Source organism: Falco punctatus (genome assembly GCF_963210335.1).
Source record: "Falco punctatus genome assembly, chromosome: 1".
NCBI lineage: Eukaryota > Metazoa > Chordata > Aves > Falconiformes > Falconidae > Falco > Falco punctatus.
This window is the reverse complement of record NC_137580.1, coordinates 106603939-106626432: the sequence shown is the minus strand read 5'-3', so window position 1 is coordinate 106626432 and position 22494 is coordinate 106603939. Positions and strand designations below refer to the sequence as shown.

Below are 22494 nucleotides of genomic sequence, written 5' to 3'. Positions count from 1 at the left end.
AGCTTGCCTAGCATACCTTGGAGCATCAACATCAAACAATCAAGTATGTTACAGCGCGTACATGCACTCTTTGTGGCCAATACTGCTGACAAAGCCATTACTTTCAGAAGACCTATGCTACTAAGGTTTGTAGAGCATTATCAGCCTGGTTTTGGAACTGGATTCTAGTGTTATTAATTACTGTTGTATTTAATTTTAAAGGTGACAGCCCCATAGCGGCAGGACCCGTACAAAGAAAAAGCCTGCATCCTTTGGACAGGCGGTACTGCTTAAGGCAGAATGATGTATCTCTTAGTGGCCAATGTCTCCTGCATTCATTACATCCCACGCTTTCCAATCTTCAGAAAAATGGCACCTTGCCTAGTTTAGATTTGATTTATTGGGTCACACAAAGTCCACCCCTCTTCCCCATTTAAATTTTATCCCTCCTTATACATCTCCTTTCCCTTCCTTCTTCAAACACTTTATCCTTTAGAAGCTTGCTCCAGGTAGCCAGAGTTAAACACGAGGATTTGATCAGAACCTAAACAGGTAATAGTGATTTCTAGATCAGCATCAATTCTTCTCAGCTTCTGCACTAAGGCATGCAGCGGCGATCACTGCTTCTTCGTGCCCTGCAGTGCCGAACGAGGCACTGTCCAATGTGAACAATAACCTCCATGTCACCTGTACCGGCGGAACACGGAAGCCTGCAAGAGTGACAAACTGCAGATATAACACGGGACAGTGACAGAGGAGCTCTGGGGATTGTTTTGGCAGTTTAAGAAATAACACTTTACCATAAAGTTGGTGAAAGAAAAGAGTCTCTCATGTTTCAGATGCTTTGGGGCTCTAACTGATGTCTCATTATGCTGTTGAGAAAAGCACCTTTAAAAAAGATGCCAGCTAAGTGCACTGAGGAGTGGGTAATGTAGCTCCAAATTCCTTTCTGTTCACAGACTTAGTCCCTGCCAGAGGGAACTGTTAATTCCTTAAACTACTGCAGAAAAATTCATCAAGCTCACCTCTCAGTGCCTCCGAGCCACGCGTCCTCACTGCCAGCTCTCACACTAGGAACTACCCATAAAACAACAACAACAATCTACATTTGGCAGGATGGACAGCTTATTATTCAAGTTGACATTTCAGCACAATTTTGCTGTGATATTATTGAAGAGTTCAAAGGATCAAAAGCATAAGCTGTAAAAATCAATTTTTTTCCCGCTCTTCATGGAAACAGCCTGAGCAGGGACTTAAGGAAACATAAGCCATTAGGAAGCAGCATGTCAAAGGAAAAATTCAGAAATTACGCACAGAGAGCGTGCTGACTCAAAGAGACAAATAAAACTGTCCTAAAGGAAAAATATCAAGGGAAACCAAGTCACTGAGACTTTATTCTAGATTCAACAAATGTTCGGTCTTCTGATTTACAACTATAAGATACCTCTGCTACTGATAGTACTAGGAAATAACGTTACGATGCTCAGAAGGGAAATTATGTGTAAGAAAAAGCCTAAAAGGCAGAAAGAAATAACTGTACTCAAGTACCTACTTTTCCCACAAGAATTTTACCGATATATGAAAAGATATTTCTCAAAATGCCTTGCTAACCTCTACCCTGCAACTGGCTGGAACTGCTCAAGCAACAGACTCAAACTGTAAGCAGTCAGGAATGTCAAGTTTATACTAAGAAAACAAAACTGCAAATGTTTTTAATAAGCATATGACATAAGATGTTTATGTTGGCAATGCCACATGCACCAAATGGAAATAGATTCTCCTCACAGATGATGCCATGTGCAAAGCATAGGGTGTCATCAACGAAAGCTCTGCCGAACTGTGTATTTCCAGTATTTGTGGATTTGTGCAAGTAACAGAATTGGACAATGTTACAGTAACACAATTTATAGATAAAAAGCACCCCCATGTGCAGCTAAACAAGCATTTCTCCTTCTCAGGGCTGAGAGCAAGGATTTTCTTGAACACGAGAGGAAGGCAGTAAGCCATGGCAGCTATGCTGTATTTCCCAACCTGTTTCTGCTTTTCAGCACTCAGGTCTATACTATCCCAAGACAACTATGGTGGTTTTGTAGCAAACATTACAGCGTATCCATGTCATTCATACATGTGCACAGTATGTATTCCCTGTGAAATACAACTACATGGTCAAGATCAACTCAGTCAAGTCAGACCTCAGTAATACCTTCTATTTCACGCCAACTAGTAACAGTTATTAAACTCTCACTGCAATATATTCATACAGTAAGCAATATAGCCATTTTCACATTTAGTTTCCCTCCTCAACTAATGTTCTAAACAATATAATTTACAAGATGACCAAAGAAGAAATCAAGGAAAGAAGGAAAACTTCATTTGATAACTTAATTAGCAGAAAATTCTTACAGCTAAAAAAAAAAAAAGAAAAAGAAAAAAGAGGCGGCATGTTCCCCCTGCAGCTACTATATACTTTTCAAGCCTGAGTACCTAAAGCTGCTTCTTACTTTATTGACAAATGTATTGATAAACATATTGATAAACACAGCCAGATCTTCAGAACTGTGGAATATATACAAAATATTCAGGAGGCAGCTGAAGCCACAGTACTGCTCACCTTTGAGAGCAATGCTACCTTTACTTAGAAGTCTAATAAAAATTTTTTCACCTGCTTAAGCACCTTGTAACTGTTAAGACACAGCTTATGTCTTGACTTAATTTCAAGCACTCAACAGGTCCAACCAACTTAATTGGACTTGAAGCTTAAAATTAGGCATTTACTAAATGAAGAATACATCAAGAAAAGGATGTATTCTGTTCTGTCTCTGTTCTGTCTCTCTAGATACAGCAATGTGTGGGCTTTCCAACAGAGCAAAATGAAACATGCACCCAGCATCCACCACTGAATCTTGCTACAAGAGAGTGAAGACGCATCGCTCGCCAACTGCAGAATTAAACACTGGCAGATGCCTTGCTCGGAAACGTAACCGCTACTGGGAACCAGAGCTGTGCTTATTAAACCAATGTGTATGTGGAATATTTTACTACCATGCAGCCTTTCCCAGCTGCACATTTTAACAGTAGCTTTTTTAAATTGAGCGCTGTGTATGCATCTCTCAAAGGAACAAAAAAAACGTAATTACTGAATTGGTACATAATAATAGAATTACATTAAGTCACATTAAAACCTGCTGATAAATTCTCATGGCAGAAAGTAATTTTCAGAAGCTGTTAAAGATTTTGTTTATCAAGAAGGTAAATCAGAAAATAACAGCTAGCCTATCAAGATGATTTCAAGGATTAAAGTGTTTAGTCATAAAACAAACGTACAAATCTGTATGTTCATAGTGCCATGGAGACATGTATGCACAAAATATGAACACAGACATAAAGAAACACATTCATACTTTTCAAGATTATTTTTTTTTTACTCTGTGAAACAAGGACAAACCTTTTGGGAACATGCTTTCCCTAACTATAACCATAACATCTTTTCTACTTACCCAAGGAAAAGCAAAGTATAAGAGACTTCATTAATCCTCACTGTGCTTCTTTTAAGCTTTCAGTGCTAATGATTATTTCATGTAGCCTCCTCAGGCACAATACACTGCAAATGTTGAAGAATCAATAAAGCCACCCTGAAGAACCCTAAAAAGTTCTGAAAGAACTGAGAAACTGTCTCAAGGATAAGCAGTATTTGATGGGTAACAAACCTCAGTGTCACAGAACAAAATAACGTGTGGGTTAAAAGCTATTGTTTATTTTAATAATCAGCTAAGAATGCTATTAAAAAATAATCAGTAAACTACAGTGAAAAAGGAAATACGGGTTCTGATCACTTCCAAAGCTATCAACCACGTAATTTAACTCCAGTATAGGAGGTACATATGAGACAATGACTGCTATCTCCTTCTTTGAGCAGTAATTTGAAATCGTTCAGCACCAACATCCTAGTAGGAAAAAAGCACATAAAAAAGAAATAAAGTGAAAGACTGAATCATTGGATTAATGTCCCTCAGAGATAACCAACCAACTATGCAAAATATATTGCTGAGAAAATAAAATGTTTAAATTCTCTAACATCTTTTCCAAAGGAATACTTTAAGTTATTATTTTCTATTCCATAATGAGAGACTATCTGCCAGACCAGTTATGCAGAGCACAGATCACGAGGCACAAAAGCTCTCCGAGATGGAAATCTGGTTTTAAAAAGCACAGAATTAAAATCTACTTTTCCATTCAGAGAGAAGAATGTAGAGCAATTTGTTCATTAGAAAAGATGATGCTTAATCTTCAAACCCATCACGGTTCAGTGTTAAGTAAAGCTGCACCACCGTCACGGTTAGATCAATATCGCTGTCTTTTTTTTCCTCCTTTGTGAACCACTGAGCCAGGAACAACATATGTTAAAGATTAAAACAGGAGGTCAAGACAGCAGCAATGTGTACAGTGTTTTCCCCTGTGGGATATGAATTACAATTTCATGCTCCTTTTGTTGCTATTGTTGTTTGAAAATAAATCCTGGCACACTGTCCAGAAAAGACAAATATGAACAATTACAGCAATTTATGCATAAAGACTTACAAAAGAACTTAAGATCAAAATATCACAACATAAATTTGCTTTTTAGCTTTACTATCATTTCATCAAAACTGATTTATTGCTTGCATACAACTAAAGACAGGGAATTTTATAGAGGAAAAGTAAAAAACCAAAAGGCTGGAAAGGCAAAAAAGCAACAAGCAGTAGTAAATGTAATTAACCTCTCACATCAGCTATTAAAAGTCTTGCAGGTAAACTTGATTCCATTCCATGGACAGGCAGCACCAAGTAAAAGTTTGAGACATGGAAACTATTTGAGCAAGTGAGTGACGCAGATATTGCTTGCATTTTGTTTAAAGCTTTTTGAAAAGTAAGATTTTTTGGCTACATTACATGAAGTGGCCAGAAGTTTTCATCCTCACTTCCTTCTGATTCAATCCCAGGAGTGACTCAAAGCTTTTAAGTGGCAGGGGCAAGTTCAATGAAAAGAGAATCAAGGCAATTTCAGACCTAGCGTTCACTTCTCTGTAGGCTGTCTCTCATCCATCAGCTGCAGGGAACTGACCTGCCTGCATGCAATCTGTGCGCAGTAATCTCCTTGCCGACATCAAAGAAGAAAACGCTGGTAGCCTCCACTGCTCTGCATTATTTTATACTCAAAGATGCTCACAAAAGACAGAGGTTTTGGGGGTTCGAAGACGCTGCACTGCTACCATCTCCTTCCTCTGTCGTCACCAAACTCCAAAATTATTGAAGGCAGCGATTCAACTGCAAAATAATTTCCTTGCCATGGCTCCCAGCCTCTGCATTTCACTAACAAAAATGGACAGCAGTTTACTACCAGTTACTGAGGTCAAAAGACTTTGATGTGCCTTGATGAAAGAGTAAATGTACCGCAATTTTGGAGAGGCTTAATTTAATACACTGTTAACAATCCAGTCAAATTATATTACTGTAATAGTAGTTTTGGAGAAATTTGCCCTGGGAATGACAGAGGTATTGCAATGGAACAGAAGTAACTGCATCCTCAATACTGCCCATGATGATACAAATTTGGACTGTTCCCCAAATGGATGAATACTACAATTTTCACAAGTTGTCATTCGAGAAGAGTTACATATCAGACTGACACTGAATTCAAACCTCGTATCTGTACTCTCTAAGTTTTAGCAGTGAGTTCTATCAAACTTTGGCAGTACAAACCTTGCAGTACCTGAAGTAAGCCATTCTACAGAAACCTGACTTCTAATAAAGGCTTGATTTCTTATACTTGCCTCCTGGACTTCAAACACAACACAGAAGCAAAACTATTTTCAATAGTTTATGGATAGGTAAGATAATGAGGAACTAGGTAGGATAATGAGGGGAGGAGGGAAAGGACAGACAAAACCATGCAGTCACCTGAAAGCAGCAAAAGATTATTGTATTTAAAGAAGAAAAGGGGGAAAAATACCATATTTGGCCCATATGGGAATATAACGAATCTGTGCCTAACCATGTGAAGCTAACAAAGGCATGAGACAGGCTGTACATCACCACTGATGACTAACTTCCTAAGCAAAACTCATGAGGCCTTAATGCTCTTGGTTGGGTTGATGACCCCCACCAATCTCTTCAATCACAAAACACAGTATTAATTTCTCAGCTAGAAGCATTCTTTTATGAGATGCCTTCAGCATGATAATGCCTACTCCTGGGCTATGAAAGAAAAATAGCCCTACTGGTACCTCTTTAATCCTTCCCTTTCTGCAGCAAAATTTGATCCTGTTGCTACACAGTTTGGTTTCAGGATAAGATTGTAAACAGATGTTCTTAATGTAAGAGATCTTTATTAAAATAATATCCTTATTACAATAACCTCTTTATTACCACAGGATTTTGTATTCCTAAGGAGATCCTTCTGAGAATATAACCATCTACTTCTATTTAGTGACAATCCCTCTTTACATCCCTCTTTACATCAGAATTATGCTTAACAGATTGACAATGGCTACTTTCCATCAGGAAGTCTGTTTATATCCATTTCTCATTCCGCACCACTGCTCAGAATTCCTTATCAGTCATTACTCATTCCTTTTTAGCACTTGTGGTTTCACTGTAACGTAAGTCATGTCATCACGGCTGTCAGAAAGTGAAGTACTCTATTACAGAGCACCAGCAAAAAGGTTCTGTTTAAATATATTCTTAGTTGCAATACTGTAACTAACCTTTAATGACTGCATCAGATATTTTCAATATGTGACACTGAACCAAACAGAGGTGGAGAGTCTGTCCAAGAGAAGGATGGTCACATCTCTACGGAGGTCTCAGAGAGGAAGCAAAGTGGATTTGAAACCATGAATGTAAAGATGTGCATAAAGGGATACATTCAGCCACTGACCATGAGAAAGTCATTATTCAATTGATCTTCAAGGTTAAAGCTGCTTTCATTTAAGCTTTGGACAGTCAGGAGCATTGTTACTCACCAGCTGTATTTCAACTGCCGTCACAGGTCGGTGGTTAAGCAACTGGAGCTTTTCTGCCCTGTTTAAAAGCAAAGAGTAAAACAATTCGCATTATTGTATAATTTGAGGGTCCCCTCAAATGACGGGTAAGATGCAAATACATTCCTGGTAACTCAGGGATGAAACACCACTGCTGAGAATAATTCTGACTGGGTTTGCAGTGCGGTTTAATCACCATGATAATTTGGGTATTTTTAAATACAGGACTGTCTTGTGTGTTTTAGATATACTGCTGTTGCCACATCTAGTCTAAGGTGGCAAGACCAAGTAAAGACCCTTAGATCATTACTGTACAAGCATAAATTAACATGCACCGTTGCTTTGTTAAACATCATACAGAAATGCTAAACAACTCAAAGATCACAGGCTCTCTTGCTATGAACACACAACCACCAGAACAATTATCATACCTAAGAAGTTAGAGTCCATCAGCCAAATGGCAGTAACTCGGGTATTCTTTTAGCCCATTGCAAATGCAGAGTTAAAAAAAAATAAATCAGCTTGAAACCACTTCTCACATGTACTCTCTGCAACCCACACAGCTGAAGTAAATGCTTTTTTTCATACATTATTACAGCTGGGCTGAGGCCATAGTTTATGCATGGATCTTTGGGCAAAAATACATTTTTATCTCTGTTCCCATGCAAATCTACCTCTCCATTGCGTTTCTACAACTGTTAGGCACCAAGCAGCAAACCAGGTGGGGGACTGAGTTGGACTGTGAAGATAACCAACCTCTTTTCTCTGTTGGCTGGGGTTTTTATTGTAATTGTTGCCTTTTTGGTTGGGTTTTTTTTTTTTTGATTCACTGCACAGTCCCAAAAACATTGACATGACCACAAGCACTAAGATAACAAAAATGCCAAAGCCCCCCTCCCTCCTCTCAATCAGTGCCTGAGTTGTAAAACTATGGTCACTTACTGTGGTTTGAAAGACAAGTAGTAATTTACTAATTTACAATAATTCAAACACTTCTGATTACCTGTCCACACAGAAAGTGTCCAGACAGAAAGTGATTCTATGCATTCAGATGTGCAGCCCTGTGCCTTTAGCACAACACCAATTCAATCAATATTAACTTATTTTGTTGTGATTTTAGATATGAGCCACGTTACATCTGTATTTTAAATAGTTTAAATTCCATTTTCCTCTGTCTACGAGGGGGAGAAGTCACTAGAACTTGTCTGTCTTTGGTACTTAAAACACCTGAATATTCAGAGAGACGGTTTAGCATCACTGAAGCCAGTGGCAAAATTCCTGATACATTCAGAACCATCACAACCTCACCCAGCCTCACTGTTTTTCTGGATTAATTTTAACCCAAGAGCTTACTTTCTCATGAAGAAATTTGACAAATGTCCATTTAAACACTTTGATCATTAAATGGAAAAAAAGATGGGTATAAGGGGAAAAAAAATCATGGGGAAAAAAAGAGCAGCTTTTGAAATGTAAGAGGAGATCAAACAAGTACGTTCATTAAATTCAAACCACAACATTTAGACAATAGCTCTGCAGCCAAAAATTATTAATTTTACACTGTATTTAAATGCAAATAATTATAAAAACAAAGCAAAAAACATCTGTCATATGCCAGTAATGCATATTTCATTAATTTCAGAAGCTCAAAACACTAACATCGACTACACAATAGCAGCTAATAGTAGCTCATCATCTGAGCTGATCTTTGTGTTTCAGAATAGAAAAGCATCATAATACAACAGATGTTTAAAAGGGTGTACGAAACAGTAGCAAATGCACTTTTATAATAAAAAATACAATTAGAGTAGAGTAAGAATAGATACAATGAGTAAAGGAACTTGAACATGCATTTCTTTTTTTTTTGGGGGGGAGGAATCCTCTCCGAGCAGCCATCTATGTTTATGCAGCATCTCTTTATTGTGCACATTCATGCATTAAAGTGAGAATTAACATGCATGATCTTCCAGCCTGTGATACTGTAACAAACTACAATTTTGTAGAACTAAAGCTTGGAATTTATTATTATTTAAAGGGCAACTTGAATGCATATTTTAACGGATTCAGAAGAGTTTTCCTCTGGTTTACTGGACCTGTGGGTGGTTTAGGAAGGAAGCCTTACAGCTCTCCAGGGAGCACAGATCTCTCCTGTGCAGGCATTTACAACTGACAGGTCAACGTCTATGCATCTGGAAATGCTTCAGATATACTGGCTCATCTCAAACGGCCTCTGACACCGGCTGCCCTTGAAATCCAAGACCAGCTAACAGCTTGTAACGTTGTCAGGCACTTCAGTACTTTATCATCCGTCTACGTGCCCTGGTACGCGTTCAAAGACCAAGGTGCTCACGCTCCTCAGGAGAAGCTTTGACAAGCCATGCATCGCTCTGGTGTGTACGTGCATGCACATGTAGGTGTCAAGAGACTGAATTTAATCCTTAAGAAGGCATGCAGCTAACACCCAAAGAATAAAGCCTTTCAGTTATCCACTGAACACACGGAACGAGCAGCACTAGCCTAAAATTTTCCTGGCTGATGTCTCCTGAAGGAAAAACCCTGTGTTAGCACAGACTGTATGATCTAACAGACCCTCTTTAGCTAAAATCTCCAGGATGGCAATTGACATGGTGATGGGGACAGGGCTATGGGATACCATGACTCAGCGAAGACAACTGCTCTACTGATACCACACATCAGGCTTTATTACACCAGAGGGTTTTGTGATGTGTATTCACAGCCCATAAGAACAGAAAACAGCTCTGATGAGATGACATGCTGACTGTTGGTTTTAGATCCAACCTGCTGGTAACAAAACCAAAATCCTATGAAAAAGCAAAGTTTTCAATTGTTCCACCTAGTCCTAGAGCCATTCTGCCATTATTTTCATAGAATGCTGGAAAATAATTTTAATCATTACTTTCAGCTTCAAAACAAAAGCTTGCCATTTTAAAATGCAACATTTATGAAATACTAAAAATTCACAACAGAAAGCTCCAAGAAATCCTCCTAAATATTGACTTACCACTAAAAAGCATACACAATTCCACATCTTGAATTTACATTTACTTTACAAATGTATCTATTTTTTCGCTCACTAAATTTCAAAATTGGAGAAAGGGATAAGGAATTAGAACTTTATAAAGGAGAAAAAAACCCTTTCACTTTAATCAGCCACAGAACTGTTCAAAATATCTGTTTAACAATGAGCTCAAACACTTTGGGTACCACCCCTATCCTTTTAATCTTCTTTCCTATTTCTACAGAACCACATTGGAATATTTTTTTCAGTCTTCAGAAAAAGCTTGCAATGAAGTGACATTTGGCACCTGGATAAATGCCAACAAATGTGGCAGATTCACAGCATTTTCAGATTTCACAGTTAAGAACAAGAATACGTTTCTACCTGCACATCAGCATTTGCCCTTCCAAGCAAGACCATCAACTTAAGTCATTAAAGAAAACGCACCTGAACAGATTCTGAAAGTAAATACTTCAACAGCAGTTTCAAAGATTTTACTAAGAATCACCAATTATCAAATTAGTTCTTTGAGTTTGCCCAATGCTTATTTACGTGTCTTGTACAAAGCAGTAAGGATCAGTATCCCTAATTTCAAAATGGCAAGGTTGAGGGGGAACAATTAAGCGGTGAGTGCTTTAAAGGCACTGGGGTTTGGAGGTATAAGAGTAGGGAAGAGATGTGGCATGGGAGGAGATGAAAGGCCCTTAAGATAGCACATGGCACCAGACGATCCTATATTCTTTGAAGACTCCACAAATTAATGCTGAGAAGGACTGTGTGGTCGTGGCCCCTCTCCAGATCTCCTCCTTCCTCTTGGGGATTTTGTAGCACCCTGGAAAGGACCCGTCCTTGCATTCATGAACTGAAAGGTGCATCCAGGCTGCAAAAATACAGGAGGATGCTGGGGAGAAGGTCCTTTGTGCCAATTCTGGTAAAAATCAGTATTTAAAGGCAATGCCCACTGTAGTGACTATGTTCTCTCTTCCCTCCTGCAAATAACTGTTTACATTATTCCTCCCTCTCCTATTAACAACCCCTTGGCAGCACAGGGTTTGGTCTTAAATTCTGAATAATGTGATTTTACAGATGACACAAAGGAATCAGAATTAGCTTGGTTAGCCAGATTTATTAGATTGCTTTGGTTTCGGAGAATCAGGGATGAAAGCCAAATATGTTTCCAGTGGTGGGAAGCAGTGAATACACCTCCTTTGTTTTCCCATGCTAATCACTTCTATCTATTTGGCAGCTTGCTATTTACAACAAGAGCATGGCTGAATTTAACACTGAACTGCAAGCATCACTGTTGGCTGCTTTATTGTCAGCAATATAAGGTATTTATAACTGCTGCCATTTACTACTATCATAAATAATGAAAGGACAGAAATAGAACCTTAATATTGATGGGAGACAAGTACTGAAATCCTTCAGACCAGAACTAAAATTGAGAGCAGGTCACTTAAGGAATCATTGGGAGAAAAAAAGCCACCTTTGTAAAATTGTAAAAGACATCACTGCCATAAAATCAGAAGTCCTAACAGAGCTGGTATTAATAACATCTTCAGTGTACAAAAATCTGGCCGATTCATCTGAACGAATGCCTGAGATGTAGTGCTTTTTCCTCAAGAGCTAGAAAACCGCCTGGTGCAGTGCCTGGAGCACTTCACAGAGGCACAGCAGCTGGCGCTCTGCTCCTGGCTTTCAGTGTTCCTTGCTTTATGGTCCCTGGCCAAGCACGTGTCTGTGCCTCAGTTTCCAGACATCTAAAATGGAGACAACATTTTCAGCTCTCACAGGAGAGCTACGAGAATATCTGCTTGTAAAACACTTCCCCCTCCTCCCAAAGCCCTGCTTACAAAGATCGACTGTTACGTTCACTGTTTCATTAATTTATTCTTTATACAAGCTTCTCACTGCACTCTCACCTGCCACTTCTGAGATCAGAGCCTTTTCAAACAAGTCCTCCTTCACTTTTGGAGCAAGACGTATCCTAATCCAATCCTACAGCTCCATCATATCTCCAGACAAAACATATTATTTGACTTTTACAAAAGAACACGTAAGACAAATTTTCCCCTATTCTTGCTTTCCAAAGTAATACCTTTGAAATTTGTTGCCAACAACTTTAGAGCCAAATAAACAGGATCAAACAGCCAAAGCCATCATCATGCCTGTGCTAAAGAATGCAAATCCTATTGTCTAGAGCTATTTTAAAACATGTAGAGCTCCACCATCTTTATCACCAAGATTACCAGCAGAGCAGGTAACAACAGAAATAAATTAAAACCAATTATACATCATGACTAAATCAATTAGTGAAACTGTTCATGTTTCCTGCAGACAAGTAATACATGACACGATAGAAAGGATCACCTCTCAAAGACTTCTTGCTTGTAAGTCATTAATATCACCATAACTCAGGAGAGAATAGACAGAAGTTTTAGTTAGGAGAAATGGATTTCAAAAGCGTAATTTCAGCAAAGGTGATACCATTCAGAGTATTTGCAGTTTTTAAAATGTGTACAGAAGAATGAGAGATAATTTGCAAGTAAGTCATCACAATGTGTTATCTGAAAAAAATCATGCCTGTTACTGATCTGCAAGACTCCCTACTGGAAAAATGGCTATCGAAAGGGAATTACCAGCAGGGTGCAAAAAACCAAAAGCTCCATTTCATCTGAAGGTGCTTGTGTAGTGTTACAGGGTTTTAGAAATTAGGAACACTAACTAACACTAAAAAATAAGAAACTTTAGATGAGTTAACATTATATAATTATGATTTAAGCAACGTATTTGTTTTATTTGCATAGCAATTTAACCCAAAGAGCCAGAGAAATGACCAACTATTCAGTAACTGAAAATTGGTACCTAGCCAGTTATTTGCTGATCAACCTAAACATCATTCTGATAACCAAGATGTAAGTTATTTTCATTTGGCAAAACATTGCAAGATGGCAAAGAGATAAATAGACTGTAATTGAAGACATCTAGACAAACATGTTGATACTAGCGTGGGTACACTGGGTACTAGTATGGGTAGATGTGCTCCTCCTGCAGTAACATTTTATCTTTTCTCTTCTGTTTAATAAATACCCAGCTGCTAAGGTTATTTAAGAAATACCAAACATGTAAATGTGCAAGACATGAACAGCTACCTCTTGCTTACGTGGGAGGTCCACATTAGCAGCTCTTCCTGCTGTGGGTACAGAATACAGACACGCGCTCCAAGCACGTGAGCCCAGATCAGCTCAGGGGACCCTTTTGATGCTTTGGTCTCAGATCTCCACGCAATTTCTGACCTTCCCACTCGTAACAAACGGAGCAACCAGAAGGTTACTACTCTTAGCATCCCCTTGAAGCAAACAATCACAAAATGCCTCTGAAGTTCAACGTTGCAACAGAAAACGGGATTGCTCAGCCCTCGACACTAGCAGTAGCACTGCAAGCAGTGCCAGCTGGAGCTCAGGACCCACCGCACCGACTTTTTCTAACACCGATACCAAAACCTGACTGTTACCGTCAGTCTCCATGTACCTGGGATTTCTTGCTAGCACATACACAAATCAGAACCTGAATACCAACAATTCCATCAGAAATAAGCTTTAAGGAATGGAAACGCTGCAAGCCTGAACGTGCATCAGTATCAGCGCTGACAGCAGGATTTTGCGTGGGCACAGGCATGATAAGCCTGAATTTAGTTCATGCTCCATTACATCTAAAAAATAAAATGAACTTTTTCTGGCTCAGATGAACCCGTCTTTACACTTTCTACAGTATGCATGTTTATACTCATGCTCATTAAATAAAAAGGATAACTGTCCCACTCTCTAAACCGAAAGTGAAGAATATTTCCAGCTTAATTGCCCCCAAAAAAGTATTTGTATTTTCTCTGGACTGCCTGGATTTTAGTAACACTGCTTGGAACACGAAAACTGCTCATTCAAGAGAAGAATACATGAGTGATGAGTGATGGCTGAAAGCTATTTTCTCACATACAAGCAAGATTCCACTAATCAGAGTTAATCATCCGTTACGCGGACTCTTAGAGGACCTGCCTAGTAAGAAATCCCGACATGGCAATTCCTGCTGTGAGGCTGAGCAGTGCCTCTCTGCTTCTAGGCCACATCCAGCAGTAGCTAAGACTCAGCTAGAGCCAAAATCAGCATTTCCAGCTGAGGGCAAAGATGTGGAGCGGGCCTTGGGACAGATAAAAGCTCAGGCTGTGGGAGACAAAAATGTCTACAGTTATGGGAGACGAAAATGGGTCTGAGGTCTGCGTTTGTGCAGAGAGTGTATATTGTTAGGAGGTGAGGATGTAGGATGACAATAGTATAATCCTTCACAATCAAAATAAATGTTCTCCTGGAAGACAAAAAAAAAAAAAAAAAAAAAAAGCACAGCACTGTCTTGTGTTCAAGATCACGCTGCATATCTGGGTAGACAGAATGGACAGCACACTGCTACAGTGCATAATACATCCACAGAATCTAAAAAATAATAAAAAGCTACATACTGTTGCGTAAATTAAGACAAAACGTGTCATATTCCGTGAGTAGCAAGCCAAATACTTGCAGCATTTATATTTTAACCAAAACCACCTACTATGTGTCTTGGTAATGCCCATTTTTTAGTTACTATGATGCCTCAAGGGTTAAAGCTAATGATGTTATAAGCGATCTAGGTGCTAAGACTTAGGCCTTGTTATATAGTTTACTGATGATTTGCTGAAGTCAGTAGTTACTTAGTAGATTTATAACCTTGTTAAAGGACGAAAAGGATAAAATAAGAAAGATAATGATGATTTGTCAAGGTTGTCTGCTAGGAGGAGCAAGAACAAACAGCACATGGAAGATAAAGGAAGAAAAATAACAGATGGACACTTGGCAGGACATGTCAGCCGATAAGAGTCGAGGTCATGGGTGTAAAATAATTGTGGTAGTGGGAGATTCATGATGTCCTACTGAAATGCCCCCCCCCCCCAGAGGACGGATCCCCCGCTAGGGGAAAATGCATAGTGAATTTAAAATGAACCAGTACCTTTACACTGAGGTGAGAAAGCAACTAACCAATAATTAGTTAGTAGGTGTAGACTTTGGGCAGAACTAACCAATGTTATTGTATAAATATATATTGCGAGTAGAACTAGGTGTGTATGATAGGTGAAGTGATCCCCCATGCACCCAGCACTGTAAGAAAGATATTTTTCTTTTTTATTTTTCTTTTTTTAATTTAATTTTATTTTCTAAAAACTCTATCTTAAAGTCTTATAAAGTTTCTTTTACCTGTCATTTTCAGTATTAACTAAACTCCTAGACTGTAAATATATATGCATGCATGTTTTGTTTTGTTTTTCTAGTAAGAGATCTATAAGCATGGGCAAGAAGAGAACAGTGTCAGTGCCAAGACAAAGCACACAGAGCTAAAAAAAAACCCTAAAACATCTGTGAGACTGCAGAGGCAAATTTATGCTCAGGAATGTAGGGTTTTCAGTCGCTAGGAAAACCAAAAAAGTAACAGCAGTATACATAACCTTGTATTTTATTCCTAGCTGAAAATACTTGAGTCAAATCCTATGGTCTCAAGTCAACCACAGCAACTCATGTGAAATGTTGTCTAAATCAAGCTCAGAGGATCTGGCTTGGGGATGAGCAGCGCTGAGCTGTGGGCTGTGAAATCACAGGAGCAGCCAGCACACGGTCTGCGCAAACATACCGGGCTGTATTTTCTGCAGGGGTTACCACTGCACTTCAATGCCAGTACGTTTGTCCAGGATGAAATCCAAGGACTGGTATCTGCATGCAAAAAAACTGAGCAACATTGCTGCAGATTAAAGAGTTAATTTCCAATAAATTCAGAGGGAAACACAATAGTCTTTTTCAAGACTATAAATGATGCTATTGTTAAGCTACCATCATTCTGACTTTGGTGTTGAAATTTTAAAAACTCTGGAGGAGACAAAAATTACAAAGCAAATCATTCAGCCTTCAATATTGTGAAGGTTTATATTTGTTGTAGTTTTTGGCAGTAATGAGGGAAAATACTTTCTAAAAGTACACACTCAAATGTTCAACTTCCTTGAATGTGTGGACTTAACGACAAAAAGGGTAATGCTTATGTCCAATTTTAAAAATTATTACAATATGCAGTGATTGCAAATTTGATTATTTCAAGATTAGATCTAAGGTTATCAGTAACAGGAAGAAGCAGAAGGAGAGACAGTTCTCATTTAACTGTAATTACAGAGTGCAAGCTTAATAGAGGTTCTTTTCATGCAAACCCATTTACTATACCTTACAAAATAAGAAGCCATTCCAGCAACTAAAACTGGAAAATTAGCTGCTAGTGGCATACTGTATTTCCAAGTACAACATGGCTTACTGTACTGCAGTGTTAGCCAAAGCTTGAGGCCTCAACAAGGTAATAATAAAATTCACTATGATGTCAGTTCAGAGCTTTTAATTTAGAACGAAAATAAAGTCTCAGTTCTACAATTTCAATTTTACCAAAATAACTGATAACAAGGAAAAAACCTGTGCTTTACCATACTTTACTAACTATATCAGTAAAATACATGTTTAGATGTCTTTGAATTTGCTCCATTTAGCAAAGCAGCTATATGAAATGACTCTGAAAGGTTTGTTTGTACGTGTCAGTACTTATTTTTAAAATTTGTCTTTTAGGAAAAATAATTTTTTTCCTGCCAGCAACACTGAAAAAACCCTCCATCACAAAATGGATGGCTATCAGCAGAAAAAATATGCTGGTCTGTTAACCTGGTATTTTGAGCGGCAAATATTAGCAATAACAGAAAAGACAAGACTTGAAGTGATTTTACAGGAACTGCACCACTTGCCAGCACCGTGTTATCAGCTCTCTAACTGGAGCCAGAACCTTTCAGGACATCACATGCAGCCTGACGAGCAATGCATTCTGCATGGCTAGTATTGCGGGTTTGTGGAAGGAGGGCAGGAAAAACGAGAATTCACTTGATTAAAAGCTCTGTTCTTCAAAAGCATGTGCCTCGGTTCCTGGTGCTTCTCTGGCTGGTGGCTCGTGTTCGTCACTACCCTGACGTTCTCACATACACTAGCACAACCTTGTGCTTGAGCGCTGCAATAACATGCTGGACAGGAAAGTCAGCTCATCACACCCCCCACCTCCACATAGAGCTGCAAATCCTCCCTGTATTCAAAACCCTGAAGCTGTATGAGAAAAGAAGTTGCTGAGCCTAGTTAACAGCACAAACACACCGCTTGATTGTTTTCTCCTTGATTAGAGGCAGTCCTAACAAGGAATTTAACTAGCGGAGGAAGCAGTCCTCCAGATTTTTCTGACCAGTTATGCCTTTTAACCAGATTCTCTATTCCTTTTGTAACAGGAAGACAGAAAATGCTGCTACACACTCACTGAGGATAGACACCAACAGAGATATATCTTAAATTTGTTGCCAGCAGAGACAGCATATGACCAGCTAAGAGATTAAGGGAAACGGCCCATCTCTGAATGCCTTACCCAGAAAGCAAGCAGCAAAGACAGACTCTGGAGTTCATTACTCTTCATGGGCGGAAAAGTCGTTACACAGGATCACGTAAATAGGTCCTGGAGAGCAAACATTGCAGGTTCTTTCCTCTCAAAGGGGAAGAAAGCTCTCTACCAGATAACTGGAAAGAAATCTCTAGTGAAGTCTTTTATACAAATACCACCTCCATCCCACTGAATGGAAATTATTAAAGCCTTTAGTTTTTAATTTATTTAACAACAGAGCAGTGTTGAAACGATCTTGGTTATGAACCAAAGGGTAGTTCAAAATTTCCTTAGAGGCATTACTATTTTAAGCAGTTTAACATCAAGTGCATTATACAGGAACTGCACACCATATGCTATCTGTGTTTGGTGTGAAGAGGCTGCCAGATGGGCTCTGATACTTTGAGCTTCAAGTGTCTGAATGGAAAAGATCAGAGGAAAGAAAAAGTGCCAGGATCACACAAAACAATGCCGTTTCTTATTTTGTAAAGTACGTGGAAATGCAGAGCTGGCAAGTTCTTTACCAGATGACAAAGATATTAACAAAGTAGAAGTTGTACAGGACGCTCAGGAAGCTATGGTATCACAGTCCAATCTGAGTTCTGATAAGCCATAAATGTGGTATACTTGTAACCTAAACCAGTGGCTGGCTCTTCACTCTTGTCCTTTTGCCATCATGCAGAAGGAAAGGACTTGGGAATCATTCTCTTGCTTATCTTACAGACAGGTTCAGAGAAAAGGGATAGAGAGGATGATGCCTAAAACCAAAGGCACCTTCCTAGCATCCGGAAAAAAAAAAAGTCAAAAAGCTCATTTAAAGCTTGTAACTATTTCAACCTTTGCAGCAGTGCTAGAGTCAAGCTCAGAGAACAAGCAGGCATGGGAAGGCAAATATTTGGGTAGATCTTCTACAGAACAGCTAGGTACTAAGGGAGACAGATTTTGTAGCTAGAATCTTCTGCGTTATGACCAAAAATTGTTTAATACTTCAGTCTTGGAGACCCCACATAAGGGGAGCATATGCGGTCAGGGTATCTAATGTGGTAACAGAGCTCCCCTGCCTTTTTCTAAGAGTTAACCCTGAGGTCCTGCTTAAATTCTACCAGAAAGGAGTTTAGAAATGGGCTTTAAAACAAAAAAAAACACTCTTTGACTTTTAATGGGACTTTTACACCTAACTTATTCAGTTACTTCTGAAAAATCCTATTCTGCCTCTTTAACTCTGCTGGCTTTTTGCTGTGATACAGTATTCTTCTGGTGCTTTCCTAACCTGCTGCCCTGTACAGACTGAACAAGCTTTTTTCACTTCAAACAGGATAACTGTTTCACAATAACAGAAATGAAAGATGCTCGCTACTTAAAATTGGCAGCAAACCATTTTTTAAGACGCTCGCTTCAATTTCCATACTATCAGCTCTTTACAAGTAAACGAGTATTCTCTTCATGCTTTAACACCTCCATGTCAGAAAATAATTAAGATATCTTGCCCTCTACATAATTAGTGTCCTGCTATATAAAATGAGCTATGGGAGGACTAAACAGTGACATACTGACCTGGTAACTTTAGGTCTACAAAAGAAAGCACTACAAGCAAAGTTACAATACCCATGACAAAGCTTCCAAGCACTAGCACCCCTGTGTCTGTAATGACAGCAACACTGATCAGAGCTGCTGATAACACTGGATGTGAGCATAATTCTTTGTAGAGGGGACACTGGAAGTCAACAAAATAGCTGACAATCTGCTTTCTACTCAACTACTAGAATTTGGATAGAGTAAAAAACTTGCCTTGTGGCACCGCACTCTCCAGATGCTCTCACTTTGCATTTCTTTTTGTGGCACAACCCAATTATTAGTAAAAGGCTCTTTCCCAGAGCATGAACTCCTTGGGAGTCCTTCCAGCAGGGAAGAAAAATGCAGTCAGTATCTCTACAGCACATAAACTGCTCCTTCGTGGTGAAGAATGAGTCATTTAGAAGGAACTAAATCTTCGTTCTTTCTGCTTTAAAAAAATCAGGTGTCTGATTAGAGCTATCCAATCAAGTAACCAAGTGATTCTGTTTCTTTTGGGTCTGACTACTGACAACCGGCTTCACTCACACTTGAGGGAGGTTTGAGAGGATTATGTGTTTCAAGCACTGTGACCAGGCACTCACACCACTGCCAAAGAGAAAAATGCCTTTTGAGTCTTCTTGTAACCATGAAGGACATCTTTTATTTTCTATGCAGGACTTCAAAGAAGAAAAAGAACTGTATGTTCAGCTTGCCTAGAAACTGCACAGGGGGGTGGTGTGGGGTATTCACTGACACAATATTTAGGTAACTGAAATGTACATCTCAGAAATTCTACTAGATGTAAATATTAGTGGACAAACAGTACAGAAAGAGAAGATGAACATCTTAGCTTGCTAAACACCAATGAGAAAGCATAACCCTGAGAGGTGATCACCCCTGAGCAGCTGGCATTTACGGATTCACATAAAACTTCACTTCAAAATAAAATTCTTCCCCAAACGTCTATATTAAGATTTTACTTACTTATTACCTCCCTGCAATAAAGTCATCTTTTTCGCCTCTTAGGAATTAATGCATTTTTGCTTAAGGAAGTTCACAAAAATAAGACTGATAATAAACTGGGGCTGTGTTCAGGGTTTTTTTGGCGTTTTTTTTCCCCCCATTGTCTTACTGTGTTCAAAACCCATTTACAACCTACAACTCCAGCCTCAGAAAACTTTTTATGAACTCTACTTTGTGCTTGGACTGTGTGCAGTCACGCTAAAAACCAACATACTGACAAGAGTCTGTTTGAGAAATATATTAGTAAATACAGGCCCACTTAAGGAAATAGTCATCCATGTAGGCGTTAACGAGTGAAGGAAAAGATGTTTGGATGAGTAATTAAATAATGGCATAAAATACTTAATATACATTAATCAAAACCAGACAGATTATCAGATTGTGTACAAGGGGATCTGTTTTTCAACATTGCCATGAGTTTATACTTTCATTCAAAGGCGTATCTCTACTTACTTGGTTAGCTTATGGCCTTTCATTGCCACGAGGAAATCTCTCACAGTCTCAGGACTCTGGTATCTACAGGGTGTTTTTGAAATGTACTTCAACGTCTGCAATGGATAGAAAGAAATTATAGTTATTTCACAGTGACTATCTGCTTTACCAGCTGTGTACGAAACAAGCTGAAGTCTCCTCAGTATCACTGAGAAGAACTGGAAAAGGCAATTCAGGTTTGGCTTTTTAGTGTGGGTTTGTTTTTTTTTTTAACAGTGGGAAGTGCTGTCACAGGTGATGCAAATCACTTACATTTTTCCATCTTCAGTAAGACTATACTGATATTTGCTGAGGGACTAAAAACCAAGCAATATGTAACTACAACTTTATGTAATAGAAATTACATTAGTACTTATCCAGAAAGCCCCAGTGAATTCATTCCATAAAGACATGACCCAGTCAGCTCATTACACACCCAGGTGAGAATTACAGCTTTGACTATTCCCTCTGTGGCCTCGGATGGCCATTTATCTGATCTGTTCAAAGCTCAACATCATCAGTTGAAGAGCACAGGAAAGGAGTGGGTTTTAGCACGCTCTACTAAAAAACCACCTGCTGTCTGTGAAAGACATTTGCTTTCCTGGTTTGAAATAATCCCAGGTGATGCTAAGACATACTTACAGCTGAATAGTATCACTCAGATTTCCTTTTAAAACAAACATTTACAGATTCAAAGCTAGTTTAAAGAGGTACTAAAATACGGCATTTGGGGTTTTTTTTCGGTGGTGGTTATTTTTTATTGGTAGTTATTTTGGTTTTTTAAAAACAGTAACCCTTCAGAAAAGTTGAATACTCCTCACCCTTAAAACCACGTTACCTTCTGCCAAGTTTTCATGTGCTCAGTGCCAGGATACTCTCACTGCCAACCCATAAATAACTCATTAAGCTCCCAATCCATGGTTGCTTTCATCCTCTATATGCTTATTTGCCAATGCTCATAGAAGCAGGTTAGGTGGGTTGTCATAAAAATCTGCAAAATACTCTAGTACTAGAAATGTTTCTCTGACTTGAGACAATTTTTTTCCCTTCATTTTTCACATCTAACGTCTACCAACCTCAGCTAACTTTTGCAGATGTTACATCTGCTTGCTTTATTTAAAACAACATGATACCTAGCAGACAGAAAATACATAATGTAATTTGACCTGAGTAAAATAAAAAACCTGTTGATAAAAAACCCACACAAATTCCTGATCACAGCTGTCTTTTCACTGGAACTAGCTTAGAATCTTCCTGAACGTTGCTTGGATTAGGCCCCAAAATGAAGAGTTGGAAATAATGGGCATCAATGGAAAAGTCTAAGAAATTCTTGCATTGTGTGCATCAGCAACTGAAGGATTTAAGAGTATTGCCAATGCTTGTTTTGAATTAAGGAAGAAAATCTTCATCTGTTGATACTGCATTAATTAGACATAAAGCTTAAAAGTATCAATTCAACTGACTGATGACGCACTAACTGGATTGCAAATACAGAGATACACATGGTAGGATACCACATGCACAGAGTGTCAATAATAATACAAAACCATAAAATTCTATGTTACTATTCTAGTTTCTTTCTCAGAAAACCTTTAAACTGAATATTTATATTTGAAAAGTCAGAAGCCAAAAAAAGCTGAATCAGCATTCACAGAGCAGAAAATAACAGATACTAGGGAAAAACGAGCTACAAGATCAGTATGACAAACACAAAAACATGCAAATGTTATTTCCAGTGTATTTCCATTAAAATCTGTTATCATTTTAAAATGCTACTAAAGGAAAACAGACTTCAACAATACAGGGTAATTCATCCTACTTAACAGATAGAGAGTCCACGAAATATGAAACACTGGGATTCTTAAGGACCAGCTTCATTGGACTACTGAGAAATGCATTTAAAAGCACAGT

General features: G+C 38.7%; 1 protein-coding gene across 3 annotated transcripts in view; it reads right to left on the bottom strand.

The window, feature by feature from the left end:
- Nucleotides 1-22494, bottom strand: part of CRCP (CGRP receptor component) — a 33608-nt gene that overhangs the window by 2525 nt on the left and 8589 nt on the right. For all 3 annotated transcript variants that reach the window (XM_080374148.1, XM_080374149.1, XM_080374150.1), the window contains exons 4-5: nt 20566-20660; nt 6981-7038 (exon numbers count right to left, since the gene is read on the bottom strand). In XM_080374148.1, coding sequence (XP_080230274.1) covers nt 6981-7038; nt 20566-20660 — 153 coding nt within the window. The remainder of the gene's footprint in view (nt 1-6980; nt 7039-20565; nt 20661-22494) is intronic.